This window comes from Haliotis rufescens, unplaced genomic scaffold, assembly GCF_023055435.1.
Source record: "Haliotis rufescens isolate VD_foot unplaced genomic scaffold, xgHalRufe1.0.p SCAF_21, whole genome shotgun sequence".
Lineage (NCBI taxonomy): Eukaryota > Metazoa > Mollusca > Gastropoda > Lepetellida > Haliotidae > Haliotis > Haliotis rufescens.
The window spans coordinates 12,246,049-12,271,057 of record NW_025963902.1 but is presented as its reverse complement, the minus strand read 5'-3'; the positions used below and the strand labels follow the sequence as shown (position 1 = coordinate 12,271,057).

Sequence of the window (25,009 nt, the reverse complement as noted above, 5' to 3'; positions counted from 1 at the left end):
TCTTTACATATGCATGCATCATACATGCATCTTACACTATTGCATGTAATATATGTGTACCCGCATGTTTGTATCATAGTTACACTTCACACGCGAACAAACACCTTATACTCACCTTACAAACATAAATGCATCAGATATTGCATCTTACACATAAATATGCATCACACTTATACCTTCCACTTACACATACAGTAAAGTACGGTCATAACGAACTCAAGGGGACTACTAATTTTAGTTCGTTATAACCGTATTTCGTTATAAGCATATATACAGCATAACTACAGCAATTAGTCGGGACCAAAAAAGTAAGTTCGTTATATCAGTCAGTTCGTTCTAAGCGTGTTCGTTATAACCGTAGTTTACTGTACAACATATACCACATTCCACGCATGCACGAATCATATGTGCGTATTGCACATAAATATGCATCACACATATACCTTCCACTTACATATTAACAATATACCATCTTACACGCATGCACGAATCATGTGTGCATATTGCACATAAATATGCATCACACATATACCTTCCACTTATACATATTAACCATATACCATCTTACAGGCATGCACGAATCATGTGTGCATATTGCACATAAATATGTATCACACATATACCTTCCACTTACATATCAACAATATACCATCTTACACGCATGCACGAATCATATGTGCATATCTCACATAAAAATGCATCACACATATACCTTCCACTTACATATTAACAATATACCATCTTACACGCATGCACGAATCATATGTGCATATCTCACATAAATATGCATCACACATATACCTTCCACTTATATATCAACCATATACCGTCTTACACGCATGCACGAATCATGTGTGCGTATTGGACATAAATATGCACCACTCATATACCTTCCACTTATATATTAACCATATACCATCTTACACGCATGCACGAATCATATGTGTATATCTCACATAAAAATGCATCACACATATACCTTCCACTTACATATTAACCATATATCATCTTACACGCATGCACGAATCATGTGTGCATATTACACATAAATATGCATCACACATATACCTTCCACTTACATATTAACAATATACCATCTTACACGCATGCACGAATCATGTGTGCATATTACACATAAATATGCATCACCCATATACCTTCCACTTACACATACAACATATACCACCCTCCACGAATGCACGAATCATGTGTGCATATCACACATACATATGCATCCCGCATGTACCTTCCACTTACCCATATCATCTTACACACATGCACGCATCATATGTGCATCTTACCCACACGTGCATTATATGTACACTACACACACTTTGCACGCACCACCTCACGTGACTGCCTCTTGTGGGGACTCCTGGTTAGAAAAGGTCCCCAGAAACCATAAGAGGCGACAAAAAAGATCTGACATCAGGCTTGGTGGCTTGTTTGTTTGTTGTCTGGATGTTTGTTCAGCTCTGGGGCACAGCTGGCCCAGTCGTCTTAGGCGAAAGGATTTACTGTGCAGAGTTGCGTCCCTTTGGATCGCCAGAAACCTATGATTGTGGGTCGAATCCCGGTTCGCCCCGATTATGTTTCTAGGTTTGTCAGCACCATACCCGTGCTCGTGGGTTTCACCCAAGTGGTAAACGTCTGAGACATGCATTTTATCGGGCTTTCCTCCCACATTAAGCTGGCACGCCGTGATATACCTGGAATACTGTTAAAAGCGGCGTTGAACCCAACTCCCTCACTCATTCTTCGCAGCTCGACAGCGTCGGACGTCGCTCATAATATTTAATTACAGGCCGACGTCATATAGCTGGAATATGGTGACATTGAAAAAGAAACACAAAACAAAACAAGATCATTTTCATCATATCTATTACTTAAGCATAAATGCGCTATATAAACTTCTTAAAGGCATACATGCATCGTATATACACCTTATAAGTGCTCACACGCAATACACTCACTCACACGCATACATGTTTTATGTATGCACTTTCCACATAGCATGCCCCATGCATGCATCTGCACGTATTCCCGCTATGTGCATGTATGGTGCATGTATACGTATACGCTAGCTGTGTGCATGTATTTGCTTCTGAGCTTCATAGGAAGGTCACACGCATCATGCTTTCTGTCACTATGATCGCATGATTGAACGCATAGAAACAGATAATACTTGCACTATACCAAGGTACAGGTATCTGGTTTGTACATGTTTACGACGTGCAATAGAGAATAAATAGAGGCGTATGTATCCAAATATACTACTCAAAAGACGATAAGGACCACCTGAATTATTTTTATATTACTTTAATTAATCTATCATGGCATGACATTAACTATTGTAATATGAACGAATCGGGTGGTTCTTAACTTCTTGTGAGTAGTATATGTTATTCAAATGGGGATATCTTCCTTTTAAGATGATATACTCAGAAGAAAGTTAAGGCCTTGGGAATTTCCGTATTTAATTCAATTCATGTGCCACCCTTTGTTTCAACGCTCCGCATCTAAAATAACGTGCTGCTACGTTAGTGCATTTTCAGTTTCGCCCGTCCAATCTTCCTAGCTGCCAACGTGTATGTGTCAAATAACTCCACGATCTGTCAGCCTTGCCAAAATGACTTGCAGATTAATTAAAACGCGTCAGACTGAACATGCTTCAGCAGACATTTCTTATGATTATGGAAATGGTTTTTTCGCTTATATTTACATTGGTCTGAAAGTACTGTCGTATATATCTGATCTAATGATCGAGGATTTTATCCTCTTGTAAATATTCTAACCTTTACGCTTTCCTTGTGGTGTATTATAACACAGCACGATTATCATACACTTCTAGAAAGTTTTGGCCACCGCAACGATATTACCAGTACATTGTATATGACAATTCTGTATTTCTTTGCTGAAATAAAATCTCCCTTTTAAAAACAAATTACGTAACTGAAGGAACTACTGACATTCAAGGACACGGGGTGTAAAGCTTTTATCGTGATAATGTTTAAGCAACCATACTCACGTTATACAACGTTCGAAAGCTCATACATTTAGAATATCCTAACATGAGCCCCTCAAACAAAACTACATGTTTAGATTCTTGTCATAACGTGTCTTCAAAGTGACATTTTGATGAAGATATAATCTGATATCCATAGCTATACTTGCATTAATACTGGTAATTTGAATACCTATCTACCCACGTATAAACACTGCTCCCTTATAGTAGAGTGTAGTAGAGCCTGACATATGTCCTAATCAGGTTACGGAGACGCACTGAAGGTGAGAACGCACTGCCCATACAGTTTTACAGTCTAAAATTTCTCCAAGTAGAACACAAAAGATCATTTTACCACAAGTAATGACATTTCCAAACGCATCACGTCAAGTTTCGCGAGCAACTCATTAGAACCTGTATTCACTGACATTTCATCGACATATTTTTTTAATAATATGCAGCCTAGCATACGATATTTGGTTGATATTCCCTGCTAAAGTGTTTATTTATCTAAAACAGAAGGCAGCACACGCCGAAGACGTATTGTCCTTGCTTTTTGTCATTTTTTATCAAACCATCAACTAAACCACATGCAGTCCAATAGTCTGAGACAAAAAACATACAGTAAACTACGTTTATAACGAACACGCTTATAACGAACTGACGGATATAACGAACTTATTTTTTAGTCCCGGTTATTTGATGTAATTATGCTGTATATGTGCTTATAACGAACTACGGTTATTACGAACTAAAATTAGTTGTCCCTTTGAGTTCGTTATAACCGTAGTTTACTGTGTGTGAATATCTTTCCTAATTGTCGCCTATCTTACGTCATATCTAATTCTAAATATATAGTTACTTTATTGACGGAATACGTAGTATATACTAATGCAAACGGCTTACCCGATGAGGTCCATTGTGACTCATTTCAATTCCAAATTCCAAATGGAAAAACTTGTTATTAAGGTGAATGACAAATAATAATGTTTTGTTTTCAATTTAAAATGTCGTCTAGCAACATCAGTCACATCTGTATAGTAATGATGTGACAAAATATCTGAATGGACACAGTAGACGTAATTTATGGATTGCAACAATCCAGGTCACATCTAGAGGACTTTATAGTGCTTCTTCTCAAAACCAATTGGTTGTCTTGTCTATCTTTTTACATAGTGTATAAATATAACGAAAACCGTATCCCTCGTAGGAACCTCTCGAGCAATTGTCCTTTTGGACACATTTAACCTACTCTTCTGACATACCTGAAAAATGTCAAAGTGTGCAAATGTTTAAACGGAATAAGGAGAGATACAAGACACAGCATTATTGTCATTAACTTTCGAAACAAAAATTACGACCCTTGACATTTGGCATTTGTGACTGGGTAAGAAGGACTCTCATCACTCCTCGTCATCGCAAGAAGGATCAGCATGCTTATTAGATGTGTGTTTGTGGGCAGAGATGCATGGTGCATGTTCTGGTATGGCTGTAGTTTGTATGATCGATATCCAATCAGCATGGTAAAAGAAATGTATTGGGTGTTCATTATTTAGTACTTGAATTCGAACTATTGATGCCAATGTATTCTTGAAAGAAGTCAGTTCGATGTTGTTGTGTTGGTTGTATTGGTGGTAATGGTGATTGAGTGGTCTGTTATACACGTCGGTGTTGTCAATGGTAACGTGCATGATTGTTTTCCTTCATCCTGGTTATGAACTCAACTTCAGAATTTATCTTAGGAAGACAACTCTTTGCTATCGTAATCAATTACTGACACACATAATAATACACGCTCACTCCTGCCTGTCCACTAAGGAATTTCTACGCTGCATCCTATAGTCAAAATGGTCATATCAATGGATTAACATTTTGCAGATGGTTCCACAAAAATATGTTTACTGCTATTATCATGGCTAAGATAGGCTAGGGAACTCAGATAAAAGGGAGTGATTTGATTTAACTCTGCTTCGAACCCGGTATGTCAGCTTGATGTGGCAGGACAAGCCGAAGTGATGTATTTCTTAGACGTTTACCTCTTTTGTGAAACCCACGAGCATGGCGCTGACAATCCTAGAAATGTAATACTCACGCAGGGAGTTGCAAATTACAGAAAGTATAACAGACACAACAAGCATTTTCCTAATGAAGAGTATGATACATGTACGTACGTGTGCGTTATTGACATTAATTCTGCATAAAGGGAAACAGGTTTTGAGGATATCTGCAAAATGTTGGTTCCTTACATTACCTGACATATAGGAGGAACTAAGGACAAGTCTAACAGTGCAGATCAAATGTTGAACATTTTTATGTACAATAAATACTTCTTATAAAGTGTCGTATTCCATGGCCTACCATTTATTTACAGTGGAGCTTGAGTCCCTCTCGCTGAGATCAGCTGTTACATCTTGCATTATGTCATGTATGTTTACTTAAACGTGTTGCCCATAACACTGACGTTTTGTTGTTTCTTTATGTTTTCAGATATGTTTTTGTTATCGTGAGTTACCTCATTGGAGTCTTTATATTCGCTACAATCGTAGGTGAGTCTGGTGTCTGCCAAGGCAACACTGTGTTTACTCTGTCTATGGTTCATTTATATTAGCTTAACGCCGCTTTGAACAGTATTCCAGGTATATCACAGCGTGCATCTGATATAAATGTCATTTCCAAGCTGATTAAGTATGGAGAGACATTTTTTCGTCTGGTTTTCTGTTTCTTGTTCTGTATCTGTATCTGATGACGATTGGTAATGTCATCAGAACTCTCGAAACATGTTCATGTCTGAGAAACTGCACCGTGTCACTAGTTTACACCAAGCAAGACTACTACAGTTACTGAGAATAATGTAGGCGTGTGTGTGTGTGTTGTTTGTGTGTGTGTGTGTGTGTGTGTGTGTGTGGTTTGTGTGTGTGCGTGTGCGTGCGTGTGTGTGCGTGCGTGCGTACGTGTGTGCGTGCGTGCGTGCGTGTGTGTGCGTGTTTTTGTACATCTTCTGTAACTTAATAATTTTCTTAATTTCAGGACAGGTCGGCAATGTGATAACAAACAGAAATGCCAGCAGACAGGAATTTGAGAGATTGCTGGTAAGTACTGGAACTTTCCGACAATCCATTGCTCATCAACAATGTCTTCCATTGTTTCCTCAGTTTCTGGGTTAGTTTGATTTATCCAATATTCATGACAATATGGAAAGGAGAAATGAGCCAATATCTTTTAGGAAAACATTGTGATTTGTTTTGGTCAAAAGCTTTATATGAGAATAGGTTATACATTGATTTACCAACTGTAACGTAGACAGGCTTTTTGGCATTGCCTGTGACAATGGGCTGATGGGATGGGTTTTCTCGCACAGCCAGACCCTGATCATTTCATCTCTCCTTTATACAAGCACTAGTACGCCGATTCTTAATGGGATGATTGGATACCCGCTGTGTACCTACACGTTAGTTCGACCTAAATCTGACACAATGAATGGTACCTCCATCAAACCATTAGACCCACTAACCAAACTATTCAAGTCTACTGGATATTCAATAGCTATTTCCAGTCATTTGCCCGTCGTTGGAACACTATAGGAGCAGTTGCTGTCGTTACTGAAACGAACAGCCAAGGTCTGTCGGTCTGCCTGGACGCTGTCAGTTTGGATCCCACCATGATGAATGGCCTCCTATCCAGCGAATAGATCCCTGTATCGAGTTGTCTTTGACAATCACATGGAACCCGCATTGTCAATATGAAAGCTCTTGAAGGGAGAGGAAATTTAATCAAAGGTTTTCTAGCGATGATGAGCTCCGTCGACCTGCCGACCTTCCAACAAGTTGTTAGTCAGCGTGTAACGCTGTTGAAAACGTTTATCAATAAAGGTTGGGCATACAAGGGTTTCTCGTGCCTTATTCGCGATATTTCCCTTTGTACGAATTGACCTTAACAGCCACTCGGGATCGTGTGCATTGACTGAATATACTCCAATAATTAGGTAGATGCTTTAGTCGATAATGATGGCTTTGAAGCTCAGCTTTCCACGGCGAATGTCAATACTGGTTTATTATGACATATATCCTTGATTCCTTCATAATAGTCACAGTGTTGTTGGTATCTCAGTAATTAAGGAGTTCAAGCGTTATATGAACAGTACGAGCTTGATTCCATAATGAAACAAATTTCACCCACTCGCTTAAAAAAGATTCACGTCAGAATGCACACGTTTTTTTATTACCAAGGTTCTCAGCTAACATTTGTACACGACAGACTTAAGCAAAGTAAATTGTGTTTGCAAGTGAACATGGTCTTGCAATTCTGCTGTATGCAAGGGGTGATGGAATGCACATCAATTTCACTTTGTAGATTTGTCCTTTATAAAAAGATTCGGGGACCAGGGTCTGCTTGTGTTGTGAGCAAAGTTAGCGTCAATCCATCTCTGACGTCTATACCGCAGATATGGTAGGCAACCAATCGATCTCCATTGGACTAACACCCAGAAACTAATATTTCAGCTCATGTCTTTAGCCAGGATCTGTCACAGCTCACAAAGAGTCAGCCTAGTTGATTAACCGCACTTGAGACTGCTACCTGAACCTACTAATTACAACGTTTGATAGCTATTCGATCTCAGAAACTTTATCTGATTAAGTGTAATTGGCCGTACTAATGAATTAGAAATCGTTTGACACGCTTTGCTTACGGGTTGACATCGTATTATGTTTATATCTGTCAGACTGCTTGGAAAAAGCCACAGATAGTATCAGAGTTCGGTTTGATAGAGACGAAAAGAGAATTCAATGGTAATGAGTTTTTGTATTGTGCGAGCTGTCTTCACACGATGTAAATCGGGTCGTCTATTTATAGTAAATTAAACGTCGTATTTTTAATCATTTTTCCTTTCCCCGATAAAATTCTCGTTACGAAATGCATGTTACATCTGAGTTATTTAAAAAGTTAATACTGAGCGGTTTTTAAGGCGAGCATATGGAAATATGTTTTACATCTGCATTATATTATGAATATTCGCACACTCTTACCATAATTTTCATTGAGTTTTGTCTGTATTTTCAGGATGGCGCTAAACTGTATATGCAAACTCATAACGTACCTCCAGACCTGCAGAAACGCGTTCAGCGCTGGTACGACTATGTGTGGTCCAGGTGCGTACCCTTACTTGTTAGAGTCAGTTAGGTTTAACGTCTCTTTGAACAGTATTCCAGTTGTTTCACTTAATCTTATTCTTGAAAATATTTTTTATGTCATTTACCCGTTTTCTGTGCCCCCCGCCGTGATATTGCTTAAATATTGCTAAAAGCGGCGTAAAACAATACTCACTTACTCACTCACTCATATAGTTGTATATTGCTCAGTTTTATAAGCTAATAGAAGCGAGTGAGTTGGGTTTAACGAGGCTCTGGCCATATTCCAGTTATATCACTGGATATATATATATATCACTATTATGTCAAATTAATATGGGAGGACAGTCCTCCGAAGTGATGCAGGTCTTTGACGTTTACCACTTGGGTGAATCCCACAGGTAGCCCAGTCGCCTAAGACACCGCACTTCGCTGTGCACAGGTGCGTCCCTTTGGCACGCCAGAAACCTCGGTGGGTTCGAATCCCGGTTACGTTTCTAGGTTGGTCAGCTCCATACCCGTGCTCTTGGGCGTCATTGAGGTTGTAGATATCTGAGGCCTATATCACTTCGGGCTTTCCTCTCACATCAAGGTGACACGTAATGCTATTCAATGCGGCGTTAAGCCAGATTTACTCACTCACTTGTACTCGTTTTATATACATGTAGTAGCATAGGTAGTTGTTGTCATACCAGCAGATATATGAATAACATACATACAATGTAGTGGTTAGGTATTACTGTGCAGTCAGACATACAATCAAATATTCATTTAGACATACGACATACACTTAGGCGTACATTCAGTCGTATATGCGACACACTATCGGTAACACAGACATGGATTCAGACATACAATCAGACACACAGACACGGAATAGGTCATACAGCTAGACATACCATTAGACACACAATCAGACATACAATCAGACACACAGACGTGGATCAGTCATACAGATAGACATACAATTAGACATACAGTCAGACACACAGACATTCAATCAGACACACAAACATGGAGTCGGTCATACAGTTGGACATACAATTACACCTAGAGTCAGACACACAGGTATTCAATCAGACACACAGACATGGAATCGGCCATACAGTAAGACATACAATCAGACACAATCAGACATACAACCAGACACACAGACTTTCAATCAGACATACAGACACAGAGTCGGTCATACAGTTAGACATGCAATCAGACAAATAATTAGATGTACAATCAGACACACTATCAGACATACAGTCAGACACATATATACAATCACGCACACAATCAGACACGCAATCAGACAATCAAACAATCAGACCCAGATACACGGAATCGGTCATATAATTAGACATACAACCAGTCATAGAATCAAACACACAATCGGACACAGATACACGGAATCGGTCATACAATTTGACACACACTCAGACATACAATTAATCAGACAAACAATGAGACACACAACCAGACACACAATCAGACACACAGACATTCAATCAGACACACAACCAGACACATAATCAGACACACAGACATTCAATCAGACACACAACCAGACACATAATCAGATACACAGACATTCAATCAGACACACAACCAGACACACATACATTCAATCAGACACACAATCAGACACACAGACATTCAATCAGATACACAACCAGACACACAGACATTCAATCAGATACACAACCAGAAACACAGACATACAGTCCGACACACAAGCAGATGTACAGTCTGATATGCAGTCTCTTGGTAGTTGTAGTAGATGAGGCAACAGTGGCGGTTGTTGTGCAGGTAGTAGTAGTGTATATTCATTCGAATAATGCTGGAGAAGTAATGTGTGATGTAGAATTAATTCAGTAGCAACAGAAGCGGTATTACTGATGATGATTGAGGTACGAAAGGTATGAGATCAGGTTAGGAAATACAACGATGACATTAATACATTACATTTTGTATGGATAGCAACTGAGCACTTACTCAGCATTCAACTGATGAAGGAGCAAGAAGTAGCTCTGAAACGTCGTGACAAATATAAGAGAAGTTGCTACCAATACGTCCTATATTCATGCTCTTCTTTTAACTTCTAAATGCCTATCAAAGACTTCAAACGATGATAATGCAAAAGCTGAAGCATTTTTTTAAGCAAGTGTCTCAGGTGTTGGAATATGCTTCAAATGGGGTTGCCCGCTCTCGTCTACAGTGCTATCAAATGGGGTTGCCCGCTCTCGTCTACAGTGCTATCAAATGGGGTTGCCCGCTCTCGTCTACAGTGCTATCAAATGGGGTTGCCCGCTCTCGTCTACAGTGCTATCAAATGGGGTTGCCCGCTCTCGTCTACAGTGCTATCAAATGGGGTTGCCCGCTCTCGTCTACAGTGCTATCAAAATAAAGTTAGGCACCAGAGAGAGAGAGGTTGGATATATTTATCTTGAATACTTGAATGCCCCTGGGACTTTTTAAAAGTTCATATCATCTTCAATTCAGAGGTAATTTGAGATTGCATTTGATATAATGAAATCAATCAAAGCATTAAAACCTGTTCATAGTTTTACAAAGCCATAACATTAGTTATTAGTTTTATATATTAATACAGTGTAACATGAATTGGAAAATGTTTAGTTCGAAATTTGGATTTTGTATTGACATTTGCCTCAGACTTGGGGTCGAATATCGGCCCCTGAGCAGGTCCGTATAAATCCCTGGCACATGAGTAGGTATTTCAAACTATTCGGCTTATTTCAAGTTCTACTTTAGGTTTTTGTCTCTGGAATTATAGAATCTGGATCTGTCTATCATCAAGTAAGGGATGGGACAAACTGAGTGTAGTCGAATCACCCCACCTTACCAAAATTACTGTGGTCGAACTGACTGTAGACGGAGTGAATTGTAGTCGAAAGAAGTCTCCACCCTTCAAACACTCGATGAAAGCGAGCGTTACCCGATGATTGCATGTCCTCAACTTAAAGTAATTAAACAAATTAAAGTAATTAAACTAATTAAAGGAGAAGCCCATTTTCGTGCCCCGTCTAGACGCAGTAATTCATTAATTGTTTCAATCTTGGACATTGTCTGTGTGTGATTAGGGTAATCATGAAGTGCCAGGTAGATATTCATCATGCAATTTGAATTCGAAAACAAAAAAGGATTCTCTTATGTAGCCAATCCGTACCCTCAATGGACATCAGTACAATGGACAATCTCGATTTTCTTATTGTTATGGTGGGCACGCCAGAAACCTATGATTGTGGGTTCGAATCCAGGTTCGCCCCGATTATGTTTCTAGGTTTGTCAGCACCATACCCGTGCTCGTGGGTTTCACCATAGTGGTAAACGTCTGAGGCCTGCATCACTTCGGGCTTTCCTCCCACATTAAGCTGACACGCCGCGATATAACTGGAATACTGTTACAAACGGCGTTAAACCCAACTCACTCACTCACTCACTCACTATTGTTATGGTGTTACCCCAGACAGCTCATCACACCCAAAGTCCAAACTCCACTTTCGCTGTACTTAGTTGGCTTCTGACTCGTTAAACCTTTTGGCTTCCTTTTGTTATCTGTACATCAATCCTACCTTGTGTGTACGTATCAGCATGTATACTACTCAAAAGAAGTTAAGGATCACCCGGTTCTTTCATAATGGTAAAGTTAATCTGTCATGATATGAGAGATTAACTATAGTAATATGAAAGAATCAGGTGATCCTTAACTTCTTTTGAGTAGTATATATACATTAACTCAATATGTTTACTCTGTAATGTTCATGTTTTTCCAACTTCTAAATACCTGCCAATGTATTAAAACGACAAAACCCATTCCAGAATCATAATAAATCCTTGATTTGAACAAAGTCCAGTGTACGAATCCGACTGCATCATAAGCATGTGTCAATAAATCGCAATCAAAAGGGGCGGTGGGGTAGCCTAGTGGTTAAAGCGTTCGCTCGTCACGCTGAAGACCGGGTTCGATTCCCGACATGGGTACAATGTGTGAAGCCCATTTCTGGTGTCCCCCGCCGTGATATTGCTGGAATATTGCTAAAAGCGGCATAAAACCATACTCACTCACTCACTCACGCAATCAAATGGTGATGATACCAGGTGTTCGCGAAAAGGTGAGCCTATCCTACCCAAACCATTTGGCACAAACACACGCAAAGGCTTTTATTTACATTGTTTCGTGATTGTTCATGTAAAGTACCTGAAATGTAAGTCTGCTGATTGCTAAGTTTCTTATTTGCGCCCATGTTATGTCAGTGTTAACTTCTCAAATTAGAAAAGTATTCATATTTTATACTTCCTTCCATTAAGAGTATCCAGTGGTCTATAATCAACCTGTTAAAGTATGACAGTATTATCATCATAACGTCTCTTGGTGTGTTCCTTGCGTCCGCCCGGAGAGCGGAAGGTCCGGGGTTCGATTTCCGACCGCGTCATACCAAAAAAAGTTAAAAGATGGTACTTTTTGTTACCCTGTCTGGCGCTCGGCATTAAGGGGCTAAAACAAGGACTGGTCGGTTCGGAGTCAGTATACTGTGTCTGAGTGGGGTAACATGTTAAAACTGCGGCATGGTATCTCAGTGAGCTAGCACTATAAATCGGCATCAGTCCGGACTTGTACAAGCAGCCACACAAACACACACACGTACATTCACGTCGCTATATAAGTGCAATAATCTTGGACGCGACGTTAAACCCCATTTCACCTCTCCTCACATTGGTGTGTTCCTTATGCATGACATGTGTGCTACGGATAGAGCAAGATGTGCTTACCCTTTTCACGCCCACCTGGTGTCATCAATGATTTTCAGTGATCCAATCATATTTTCATCACTATTTTGACTTTTACGTCCTATGGAATCTGTTGATGATGGAAACTGATTATTTTCTTGCGTTGACGTTACATATTTCAGGATGCGAATTGTTGAACGTTGAATTGAATTTCACTCTGGGCCAAGAGGCCAAAATACTGAAAAGCAACTCTTAGAAATCGAAGTTGATGTAAATATCTCGGTAGAAGGTGAAAAGTAGTGAAGATATAAACACTGCATCACCGAGCCAAATACCAAGGGGCATACTAGAAACAAGGTATGTCAAATATCATTAAATAATTCCCACGAGAGGATGTGAGGATGCATGTTGTTACTTCCTCTTCCTGTTGCAGGGGTCGCCTTAACGGCTGCGACATCAACTCTCTTGGTCTTCTTCCAGACAAGCTAAAAACAGAACTCGCCATACATGTCAATCTTGAAACGCTGAAAAAGGTGGGTAATCTAGACGTCTGGGTAAAAATCAGGAAAAAAGTTTGAAAAGCTTATCTGAAACATGTCTTGTATTTACTGAACATAAACGGTAAATTAATAACGCGCACGCATGATAAAATAAATTAATGAACAAAACTGTTGTCAACTGACGTGTCACATCTGTATTTCCCTTTGTTCATTAGTGTTGTCAAGGTGACGTATCACGTTTGTATTGACTAGGTTCATGATTGTTGTCTAGGTAACGTGTCACGTCTGTATTCACAAGATTCATGATTGTTGTCTAGGTAACGTGTCACGTCTGTATTCACAAGATTCATGATTGTTGTCTTTTTGACGTGTCACGTCTGTACTCACTAGGTTCATGATTGTTGTCTAGGTGACGTGTCACGTCTGTACTCACTAGGTTCGTGATTGTTGTCTAGGTAACGTGTCACGTCTGTATTCACAAGATTCATGATTGTTGTCTAGGTAACGTCTCACGTCTGTACTCACTAGGTTCATGATTGTTGTCTAGGTAACGTGTCACGTCTGCATTCACAAGATTCATGATTGTTGTCTAGGTGACGTGTCACGTCTGTACTCACTAGGTTCATGATTGTTGTCTAGGTAACGTGTCACGTCTGTACTCACTAGGTTCGTGATTGTTGTCTAGGTGACGTGTCACGTCTGTACTCACTAGGTTCGTGATTGTTGTCTAGGTGACGTGTCACGTCTGTACTCACTAGGTTGATGATTGTTGTCTAGGTGACGTGTCACGTCTGTACTCACTAGGTTCATGATTGTTGTCTAGGTGACGTGTCACGTCTGTACTCACTAGGTTGATGATTGTTGTCTAGGTGACGTGTCACGTCTGTACTCACTAGGTTGATGATTGTTGTCTAGGTGACGTGTCACGTCTGTACTCACTAGGTTGATGATTGTTGTCTAGGTGACGTGTCACGTCTGTACTCACTAGGTTCATGATTATTGTCTAGGTGACGTGTCACGTCTGTACTCACTAGGTTCGCGATTGTTGTCTTGGTAACGTCTCACGTCTGTACTCACTAGGTTCATGATTGTTGTCTAGGTAACGTCTCACGTCTGTACTCACTAGGTTCATGATTGTTGTCTAGGTGACGTGTCACGTCTGTACTCACTAGGTTCATGATTGTTGTCTAGGTGACGTGTCACGTCTGTTCTCACTAGGTTCACGATTGCTGTCTAGGTGACGTGCCACGTCTGTACTCACTAGGTTCATGATTGTTGTCTAGGAAGTGTCACGTCTGTACTCACTAGGTTTATGATTGTTGTCTAGGAGACGTGTCACGTCTGTACTCACAAGGTTTATGATTGTTGTCTAGGTAACGTGTCACGTCTGTACTCACTAGGTTCATGATTGTTGTCTAGGTGACGATCTTCCAGGAATGTCAGCCCGAGTTTCTTCATGACCTTGTCCTCAAAATGCGAGCCTACATCTTCACCCCCGGGGACCTCATCTGCCGGAGGGGGGAGGTCGCCAGAGAGATGTTCATTGTTGCAGATGGCGTTGTCGAAGTCATCAGGTATGAGTGTCATCCCCTTTTCTCTTGATGTAAACAGATTGCGTTTTTATATCGGTTTATAAGTCTTTTCAGAACTACAATTATGTAATATATACCACGATGATCTTTTTCAAGATAGAACGTTAGGGTAACTTGATGGTTAAAGCGTTCGCTCGTCACGCCGAATGCTCGATGTGTAAAGACCGTTTCTGATACTGCTACTTCTAGCAGGAAAATGCTCAAAGCGGCGTTAAACCTCACTTACTCACTCACTCACTCTTACGTTGAGAGAAAACACGTTCATTCTTTAAAGAGGAAGTCCTTGACAGCTAATGGGGAGGAAAAGGACGTTTGATATATACTAGTATTTATAGGCCAGCGTGAGACAAATGGTTTATTATGTTCCAGTGAAACAGGCACAGTACTGAAACGAATGGCAGCGGGCGACTTCTTTGGAGAAATAGGAATTCTCAATCTTGATGGCGGCATAAACAGGTATTATTTGTACCACGTAAGGCTACTGCAAACTGTCATTACATATTTTCATAAAGGTGCTTGGTTGACACAAGAACACAACAAATAGTTAGCCCGTGTGAGTATATCCTGATGTTTCGTACGGTCAAAGAAAAATTAGAATACATACTTGAATAAAATAACATATTTCTAATAAAGACCATACACCAAGGTGCTCTGATACTGCACGGGAGATTCATCCGTCTATTCAATGTGAATAAATGGTGCTTAGGCGAGACATACGCCAATCCCGGTTCGCCCTTGGTTTGTCATCACCTGATCCGTGCTCATGATTTCACCAAGTGTTTTCTGAGACCTGTATCACTTCGGGTTTTCTTCCCACTTGAAGAAGCTGACACGCCGTGATTTACTAGTAACTAGAAACTACTGTTCAAAGCGGCGTTAACCCAACCCACTCACTCACTTGTTTCACTGTTTCTCCTCCTGTCTACCCGTCTAGACGCACAGCTGACGTTCGCTCTGTTGGCTACTCCGAGCTGTTTGTGCTGTCCAGGGAAGATGTTCTAGGGGCCTTAAAAGATCATCCAGATGCGGAGGTAAAATCATTGTTCTGTCGCCATCCTTGAAAAAGATGTGGTGCACACACTGGTTTGAAACATGTGGAGTCTCACTTCACACAATTAATACGAGGTTTGATCCTGCAAATACTTCAAGTTCAGCCCTTCAAAATGTTTTAACAATTTTATCATTTGGACTTAAGCCATATGGAATATTTTGCTTTGGTTTTTTTGGAATTTTACATTTTCGAAAATATTGTTTCCGTTCGCCCGTTATCATGCTCTTCATCATCATAATCCTCATCGTCGTCATTATTGTTATGGTTGTTGACAATACATATTGTTATGTACAAAGCCTAGGGGGGGCGGGAAGCATACTGAGTTTTTTGTTGTTGTAATAATTGGAAATTAAGGAATTGTTGTTAAATTTCATTATGTCTATTTAACCATCACTCCTACCTGCAACATTTTGTAAAATGTAATCTGTGGCTGGGTAAGTGTGCGTACAAAATAAATTGGTTCAATGAAGACTGAATTTGCTTGGAATGAATTACCAACCACATGCCCCTGCCATGTTTGACATGTTGTAGATTTGTGCCGAAAAAGCAATTGCACTGATTTTCAAGATGTCTAAGATAACCATAAGCAGTTGTCTATTTTGCGAAAAAAAATAATTTTATCCTTAAAAAATTTAAATCAATTTATATTTATAAAAGAAAAAACATGTTGAAGTATTCTTTGAGTGTTGACTAATACAATTACAATTAATTATTTTGATAGAATGTCGCTAACGTAAGACAGTTGCAACTGAAAATCAGACAATAAAAATCAACTGAGGGGTTTCTTTGCCCCCCCCCCCCCCACACACACACACACACCACCCCCCCCCCACCCCCCCACACCACCCCCCCCACCCCCCCAACCCCCACCCCCCCCCCATTGTATCTCACTTGTCCATGTTGTGGGAATTACTTCCTCCCACACTTAGGGTAGAGGTCCTGCCGGGCTATGTTATACGGCAGATTCTCAGCAAGGTGGGCATTGAAGTAACCAGTCAAAATATCTGTTTATGGTCAGAAAATTGACACTTCGAAGAACAATAAATTCAGGTATTTTGCAACGTCAGTCTACCCGTCTCCCGTCTTTCAGTGGGGGGGGGCGGTTTGCCCAGTCGTCTTAGGTGCAGCAATTCGTTGTGCAGAGTTACGTCCCTTGTGAACACCAGAAACCTGTGATTGTAGTTCGAATCAAGGTTCGCCCCGATCATGTTTCTCGGTTTGACAGCATCAGTTTCACCAAAGTCGTAAACGTCTGAGACCTTCGAGGTTTTTTCCCACATCATCCTGACACGCCTTGATGTAACTGGAATAACATTAAAAGCGGCGTTAAACCCAACTAACTCACTCACTCCTTCTTTCAGTCGATCATCCGAGACTATGGACAACGCCGTCTTCGGGAGATAGAAGCCCATCGCCAGAAGGTGAAGCCGCTACAGCGGGAGGACACAGCAGAAGGGCTTCACGGGGTGAAGAACTCCCTTCTCATGACCATCCGGAGTATGTCCCCGAAACTGAGGCGCCACGAGCAGTCGCCCTCATCTCCAAGGTTCAGTAAAGCGAACAGTTTGAAAAATATGGGCTTTTCGTTTAATTCTGAAGATGGTCCTTTTGATTCAGAAGTGAAATATTCTCAAAGTAGTGGGCTTTTTGAAACGGTTTGTGGTAATTTAAGGCGTTTATTTCATAGGAAGGTTAAGAGGCAGAAACGTGAGGACGGGATCACTATGGACAACCGAGGGACCAGTGAGGACCCGACGTCCTCCGTTCAGGATAATGCTCCTGATAAGGATGCACAGGGGTCAGTGAAAATGTCTAAACTATCCCAAGTGTTTAAAAGTACTCTTCAGTCGAAGAAACGGCCTGGTTATATGGCAGTGAGGACTGATGACCAGGAGTCCTTTGACAGTGAAGACGACAAATTGTCCGACACAAAAGACAACCAAATTATTGACCTGACCCAAGCAGGGAAGCTGAAACAATTAAAAGCCAAAGAAATATCGGATGAGAAAACACTCCGTAGTCAGAAGGAATACACCCCTCCACCTTTACCGGGCAACCTTTCATCTTCCAGAGATTGCACTCCATCTCCAACAGCCAACAAAAGTAGTTCTAGAGAATTCACGCCTCCTCCTTCCGCGAAACAATCAAATTCGCGCGAGTTCACGCCCCCTCCGAGCGCGAACCTTCTGAGACAAAGACAATACACTCCTCCTCCTGTTGATAATGTCAAGAAATTTGATATACCAAGATGCAAAAGCTCTTCTGCTTCAGAATTAATAATGAGAGATAACTCTCGCCTTGCACTTCGCCTGAGTTCACCGCCAAGGGACTACGTGGCGCATATCTCTACTCCCCCTCTGGCGTCTTCTAACCCAGCTTACAGTATACTAACCCCACCTCCTGCTAAGTCTATCAACACTTACACCTGTGATGCAGATAAGACTTCGTGTGACTCTGGCCAACTGTCGCCAAGGTAGATACTAACTTCAACCTCTTTCGCAACCTCATTAAAATCAAATTCTTTTACTCTGATACGATACCCCTCTGGGTTTATGCCTGAAGGCGCCTCCACAGGTCACGCTTGTTCAACAATGAGCGAACTTTAACCAAGCAATCTAAAGGAAGACAGCATGGGTCCTTAAGCCAATTTGAGCAGCTGTCAGCTTTCTGAAATGATTCGGCTTCGTTCTTTTACTAACTCGATTCTGAAATTTCGATTTGGTCAAATCGAAACACAAACAGAACCTAAATAGTCCTATTGTACTCTCTTTTGGGTGTCGATACCACTGCGCTGTAATACGTCAGGATGTATATGATAAGATTATATCGGCGCCGCTGTACTTTCTACTTTCGGAACTTCGAGAGACATCCGTTTTCGAGACATAGAAATCATAAATGATGGTTTGAATGCTTCGCTCGCTCGTACCGAATATAAAAGCCTCTACGCTGATTGGCTGATTAGAATTTTCCCGACGCGCTATGTTCTGGAGTGAGGTATCGTATCGGAATAAAGAACATATTTTACTGAGATTGCCCTCTATCGCTGATGCCAGTGAAGACATAGTTCTCTCTCTCTCTTAACAACCAGGACCTCATTCTAGAAAGCGGGCATAGCGATATGACGATCGTAACGCCCATTAATACTGACCTACCATTTTGGAGGTGAGGAGATTTAAATTTGGCCCGATTTTTAACGACTTATCGTATTTTGAACTGGATGACCTGGAAAAAGGTATTTGGGTTCCAATACAATAGTTTGGCTCTTTTCTTCAGCATGAATCAGTAAGAAAGCTTTCTGGAACGCGACCCAGATAAAGTTGAATATCTGGTGTGAGAAATTGATCACTTATCCAAAAATATCAGGAATAGAGTCGTGCGGATTGGCATAACATCTTCACTGGTGTCGCATTTAGAACATTTTGACATTTTGTTTTGCTCTGCTTTCACAGGGTCATTTCTAACATTTATTTCTTTTTTACTTACATCAATAACAAAAAGATAAAACCAAAACTCAGTGGAAAACATGGACTCTTGTTTAAACTAACACGTCCTCGTCTTATCCTAAATAATTAAAAGTGATTTTTTTATGATGGTTTTCAACCGATTATGGACATTATGCAAACCCAATATATTAGAAATATCAACTCAATAAAGTTGTGTACTGCTTTTATTCACAGGAAAGACAGCTCCTGTTTTGATGATGTTGCATCAGCTCATTTATCAGAAAATGGAGGAAGAAGAAATTGCCTGTATGTTTTATTGTGTTTAAGCCTTGAAAACTGATCAACTAATATTACGTTGTTAGTTAGTGGCAACGCCTTTTTCAACCTACCGGTAAATAAGATAAGGCCTTGTCTCAATCACAATAATTGTAAATTTAAGGCCATATCGTATTCTATTGAAACGACGTTTGGCATGCACATGTTACATAAAGTTATGCATGGACGATGGCACTTTTGCCTCTTCTGTCTCCAGTAAACGCCACTCTGTGGATATAACCGACGCCCGATTGAACCCAATGCTGCATAGGAACAGCTCAAGTCTGTCTGTGACGTCACCGTACTCGGCGTTCGCCGACATGCACCGCCTGGGTGGTCAGGTTGAGGAACTCACCAAGGTCGTGGACACCAAAATGGTAGGAAGATTAAACATTTTCCAATGAATTTGAAAATTACTCGATTCTGATTGTTCAATCAGGGGTTGTCAAATCACAATAAACCCCCTCTGATTGAAACAGCCGATTTGATGACCGCATCACAGGCTAATATTCATGGGATGGTCCTTTTTATTTTCATTTTCGATGGGCATATTTTAATTATTATATCATATATATATTATTCTACAATTAATGGTTACAAAATGCAAAGTGGCGGTTACTGCAATATTCAAAGGATGTGTACAATGCTTAACGTGCAGAAAAGACAATCTTCAAAGGGATTGTATTTTAAGTTTTTGGGACAACAGAGAGCTTGGAATTTGGCGCTTTTCTATATTCGACTGTGGCATTATATCACGCTGCGTGTTCGGTTCCAATTTCAATTCAGCGCGGTAAAATCCGCTACATTGAAAAGACAGTATGTTAATCTCTTATTTCAATTGTTTCCTTATTGTAGGATCCCAGAGATTATCGTGGAATACTTGTAGAACATCAGTTAACTGTTCCCTAATTGTAGGGTGGCAGAGATTATTGTGGAATACTTGTAGAACATCAGTTAACTGTTCCCTAATTGTAGGGTCGCAGAGATTATTGTGGAATACTTGTAGAACATCAGTTAACTGTTCCCTAATTGTAGGGTGGCAGAGATTATTGTGGAATACTTGTAGAACATCAGTTAACTGTTCCCTAATTGTAGGGTGGCAGAGATTATTGTGGAATACTTGTAGAACATCAGTTAACTGTTCCCTAATTGTAGGGTCGCAGAGATTATTGTGGAATACTTGTAGAACATCAGTTAACTGTTCCCTAATTGTAGGGTGGCAGAGATTATTGTGGAATACTTGTAGAACATCAGTTAACTGTTCCCTAATTGAAGGATCGCTGAGATTATTGTGGAATACTTATAGAACATCGGTTACCTGTCCCTAATTGTAGGGTGGCAGAGAATATTCTGGAATACTTATAGAACATCAGTTAACTGTTCCCTAATTGTAGGGTGGCTGAGATTATTGTGGAATACTTATAGAACATCAGTTAACTGTTCCCTAATTGTAGGGTCGCTGAGATTATTGTGGAATACTTGTAGAACATCAGTTAACTGTTCCCTAATTGTAAGGTCGGTGAGATTATTGTGGAATACTTATAGAACATCAGTTAACTGTTCCCTAATTGTAGGGTCGCAGAGATTATTGCGGAATACTTGTAGAACATCAGTTAACTGTTCCCTAATTGTAGGGTCGCAGAGATTATTGTGGAATACTTATAGAACATCAGTTAACTGTTCCCTAATTGAAGGATCGCTGAGATTATTGTGGAATACTTATAGAACATCGGTTACCTGTCCCTAATTGTAGGGTGGCAGAGAATATTCTGGAGTACTTATAGAACATCAGTTAACTGTTCCCTAATTGTAGGGTGGCAGAGATTATTGTGGAATACTTATAGAACATCAGTTAACTGTTCCCTAATTGTAAGGTCGCTGAGATTATTGTGGAATACTTGTAGAACATCAGTTAACTGTTCCCTAATTGTAAGGTCGGTGAGATTATTGTGGAATACTTATAGAACATCAGTTAACTGTTCCCTAATTGAAGGATCGCAGAGATTATTGTGGAATACTTGTAGAACATCAGTTACCTGTCCCTAATTGTAGGGTGGCAGAGAATATTGTGAAGTACTTATAGAACATCAGTTAACTGTTCACTAATTGTAGGGTCGCTGAGATTATTGTGGAATACTTATAGAACATCAGTTAACTGTTCCCTAAGTGTAAGGTCGCAGAGATTATTGTGGAATACTTATAGAACATCAGTTAATTGTTCCCTAATTGTAAGGTCGGTGAGATTATTGTGGAATAATTGTAGAACATCAGTTAACTGTTCCCTTATTGTAGGGTCGGTGAGATTATTGTGGAATACTTATAGAACATCAGTTACCTGTCCCTAATTGTAGGGTGGCAGAGAATATTGTGGAGTACTTATAGAACATCAGTTAACTGTTCCCTAATTGTAGGGTCGCAGAGATTATTGTGGAATACTTAAAGAACATTAGTTAACTGTTCCCTAATTGTAGGGTAGCAGACATTATCATGAAAGAAGGTCGCGCCGATCGTAATTGTATGTAAGTATTATAAACATTCAGCTGTCACATTGTGATAAGTCGAGGAAAGCTCCATGGTATGTTTGTACTTTAGTGGGTTGTGTAAGCATCAATATCAACATTTAAACATTTAATTGTAAACATGTGATGATTAATCATGCCTATGTATGTATCTGTTTCTAGGCAACGCTAGAAGAGGCGTATGCAGGCAGCTTACATCGGCTAGACAAACTCACCTCTGTCCAGGAAACTCTTGTCAACCTACTCCAGGAAAATCTCAAACTTCTACAGGTAATCCGCCCAGGGACACATGTGCTAGGTGACTGCAAGGGGGATTGTAAATGAGAGAGTAAATAGGATTTAAGGCCGCTTTTAGCAATATTTTAGCTATATAATCACGTGAGGCACAAATTACACGTTAACGTGAGATAAGGTGAAATGGGGTTGAAGGTCGCGTTCAATATTATTGCACTTATATAGTGACGTGTATGCACCTGTGTGTGGCTACTTGTACTAGTCCGGACTAATACCAATTTTATAGTGCTAGCCCACTCAGCTTAACATAAATACCCCACTCATGATCAGACAAAGTATACTGACTCCGAGCCGACCAGTCCCTATTTCAGCCACTAATTGCCGATCGCCAGGCAGGGTAACAACAAGTTACATCTGTTAACGCCTTTTGGTATGACGCGGCCGAGGATAGTACCCCAACCTTCCGGACGCTCTACCACTAGACCACGGAGGCGGTCCATATACATGCATAAGAGGAATCGAACCGGTGTCTTCGGTGAGGCGAGTCAACGCTTTAACCAACATGCTACACTACCTCCCTAATAGATCGACCTAGGAATAGGGTCTAGGAATTGTTTGTAGGGATAAAATATTTTGTTCGGTCACTGCGTCAGAACATACATCTTTTTTGGGTCACAACACTATAATCTATTAATTCCCCTCCCACGATTAAGTATACATAGGTCGGGTGTTTATTACTTAATTAGTTTATAGTAGCTGGATGGGATGAAATGGACTTGATCTCTGTTGATAGAAAGCTTGTGGTGGCGAATTTGGACTGCTTCAGTTAGTTTTCTTTAAGTGAAGTAATGAAGGTTGTTGGAGAGAATGAGGACGTTTTCGACGTTGATGTTGTGATTGGGGCAGTTGCTGATATCGTCGAGGTGGCTGATTTACTGTCTAATTTGATGGTTAAAATTTTCTGCTCTTTCATTTTGATGGGGCGGGATGTATCTTCCTCCCACTTATGTATACTGAAGCCTGTTTAATTGGCTTCCTCATCATGTGTTCTCTGTCCATCATGTTGTTACAGTATTATCCTCCTGCTGTCAGTAATTAACCTACTCATGTTAATCTCTCAGGTATGCAATGGTTGTCACTGTTAACCTCTGTATATATTCACTACCAGCCTTACTTGACAACGGTATAATTGAGTAAGTGAGTATGGTTTTACGCCGCTTTTAGCAATATTCCAGCAATATCACAGCAGGGGACACCATAAATGGTCTTCGCCCATTGTACCCATGTCGGAAATCGAACCCGGGTCTTCGGCGTGACGAGCGAACGCTTTAACCACTAGGTTACCCGACCGCCCCGACAACGATCTGGGGATCTATAAAAAAAAAACCGCCTTCACAGTAAAAGAAAGAAGTTGTTATCCATAAATTGTGTCTGCTTTGTCATCCGTCATCATATAGGTAAGGTCTATCAAACAATCTATCAATACCATAACATTAAATATTGCGAACCGCTTACCTATTTCAGGGAATTGTAAATATGATTCTGTATTGATGTATGTCATATGTTATTGTTTGCAGTCACAGGTTAAGACGTCCCCTGAAACTTCCAATTGGGAACACACGACCGCGTTATAACGATACTCATACAGCCTTGTGGTATGGAGAATGCGTAGTGGCATCCTCGTTGTACATCTCTGCAACCAAGAAAGCAACAGCTCTGCAACTGAGACAGCAACAGCTCTGCAAACAAGAAAGCAACAGCTCTGCAACTGAGACAGCAACAGCTCTGCAAACAAGAAAGCAACAGCTCTGCAAACAAGAAAGCAACAGCTCTGCAAACAAGAAAGAAACAGCTCTGCAACTGAGACAGCAACAGCTCTGCAACCGAGACAGCAACAGCTCTGCAACCAAGAAAGCAACAGCTCTGCAACTAACACAGCAACAGCTCTGCAACTGAGACAGCAACAGCTCTGCAAACAAGAAAGTAACAGCTCTGCAACTGAGACAGCAACAGCTCTGCAAACAAGAAAGAAACAGCTCTGCAACGAACACAGCAACAGCTCTGCAACTGAGACAGCAGTGATGACATCCTCTACAACTGACATCCTGATCATCATCCAAGGCATAAATGAAGGTTACCAAGTACCTGAAAACATAATTATACATTATATATGTACGTTTATGTTCCTTTTAACTGACCGTGGCTGAATGAATGGACAATACACAGGGACGTCCGTTAAAAGGAGTGTTTACTTCACTAGTATATTAAAGGCTGGTAGAGTAACAGTGTTGTTGTCAAGCATTAGGACACGGAATAGTAAATACGGGAGAGACTTGATGCTTCGTGTGCTCGTCCCTGTCTCCTTGCAGCATCATTCCCACGCCATTTCCTCATTTCAGCCGGACAGAGGAGTCTGGACGCTCTCAGACAACATGAAACGAACTTGTCTCCTGTAGTGTCTCATGCAGTTTATTGTTATTTTGTACAT

General features: G+C 40.5%; 1 protein-coding gene across 7 annotated transcripts in view; it reads left to right on the top strand.

Moving 5' to 3' along the window:
• LOC124117344 (cyclic nucleotide-gated channel rod photoreceptor subunit alpha-like) overlaps positions 1–24,404 on the top strand; it is a 130,575-nt gene extending 106,171 nt beyond the window's left edge. For 5 of the 7 annotated variants that reach the window (XM_046479164.2, XM_046479161.2, XM_046479163.2 and 2 more), the window contains 12 exons: positions 5,492–5,550; positions 6,032–6,093; positions 8,063–8,151; positions 13,301–13,400; positions 14,787–14,941; positions 15,329–15,415; positions 15,894–15,990; positions 17,372–18,483; positions 19,688–19,759; positions 19,986–20,145; positions 22,450–22,557; positions 24,099–24,404. In XM_046479164.2, the coding sequence (XP_046335120.1) occupies positions 5,492–5,550; positions 6,032–6,093; positions 8,063–8,151; positions 13,301–13,400; positions 14,787–14,941; positions 15,329–15,415; positions 15,894–15,990; positions 17,372–18,483; positions 19,688–19,759; positions 19,986–20,145; positions 22,450–22,557; positions 24,099–24,155 (2,158 nt within the window). In that variant the 3' untranslated portion in view covers positions 24,156–24,404. The remainder of the gene's footprint in view (positions 1–5,491; positions 5,551–6,031; positions 6,094–8,062; positions 8,152–13,300; positions 13,401–14,786; positions 14,942–15,328; positions 15,416–15,893; positions 15,991–17,371; positions 18,484–19,687; positions 19,760–19,985; positions 20,146–22,449; positions 22,558–24,098) is intronic. The other 2 variants (XM_046479165.2, XM_046479166.2) reach the window with 2 other exon arrangements.
• Positions 24,405–25,009: the final 605 nt, after the last annotated feature.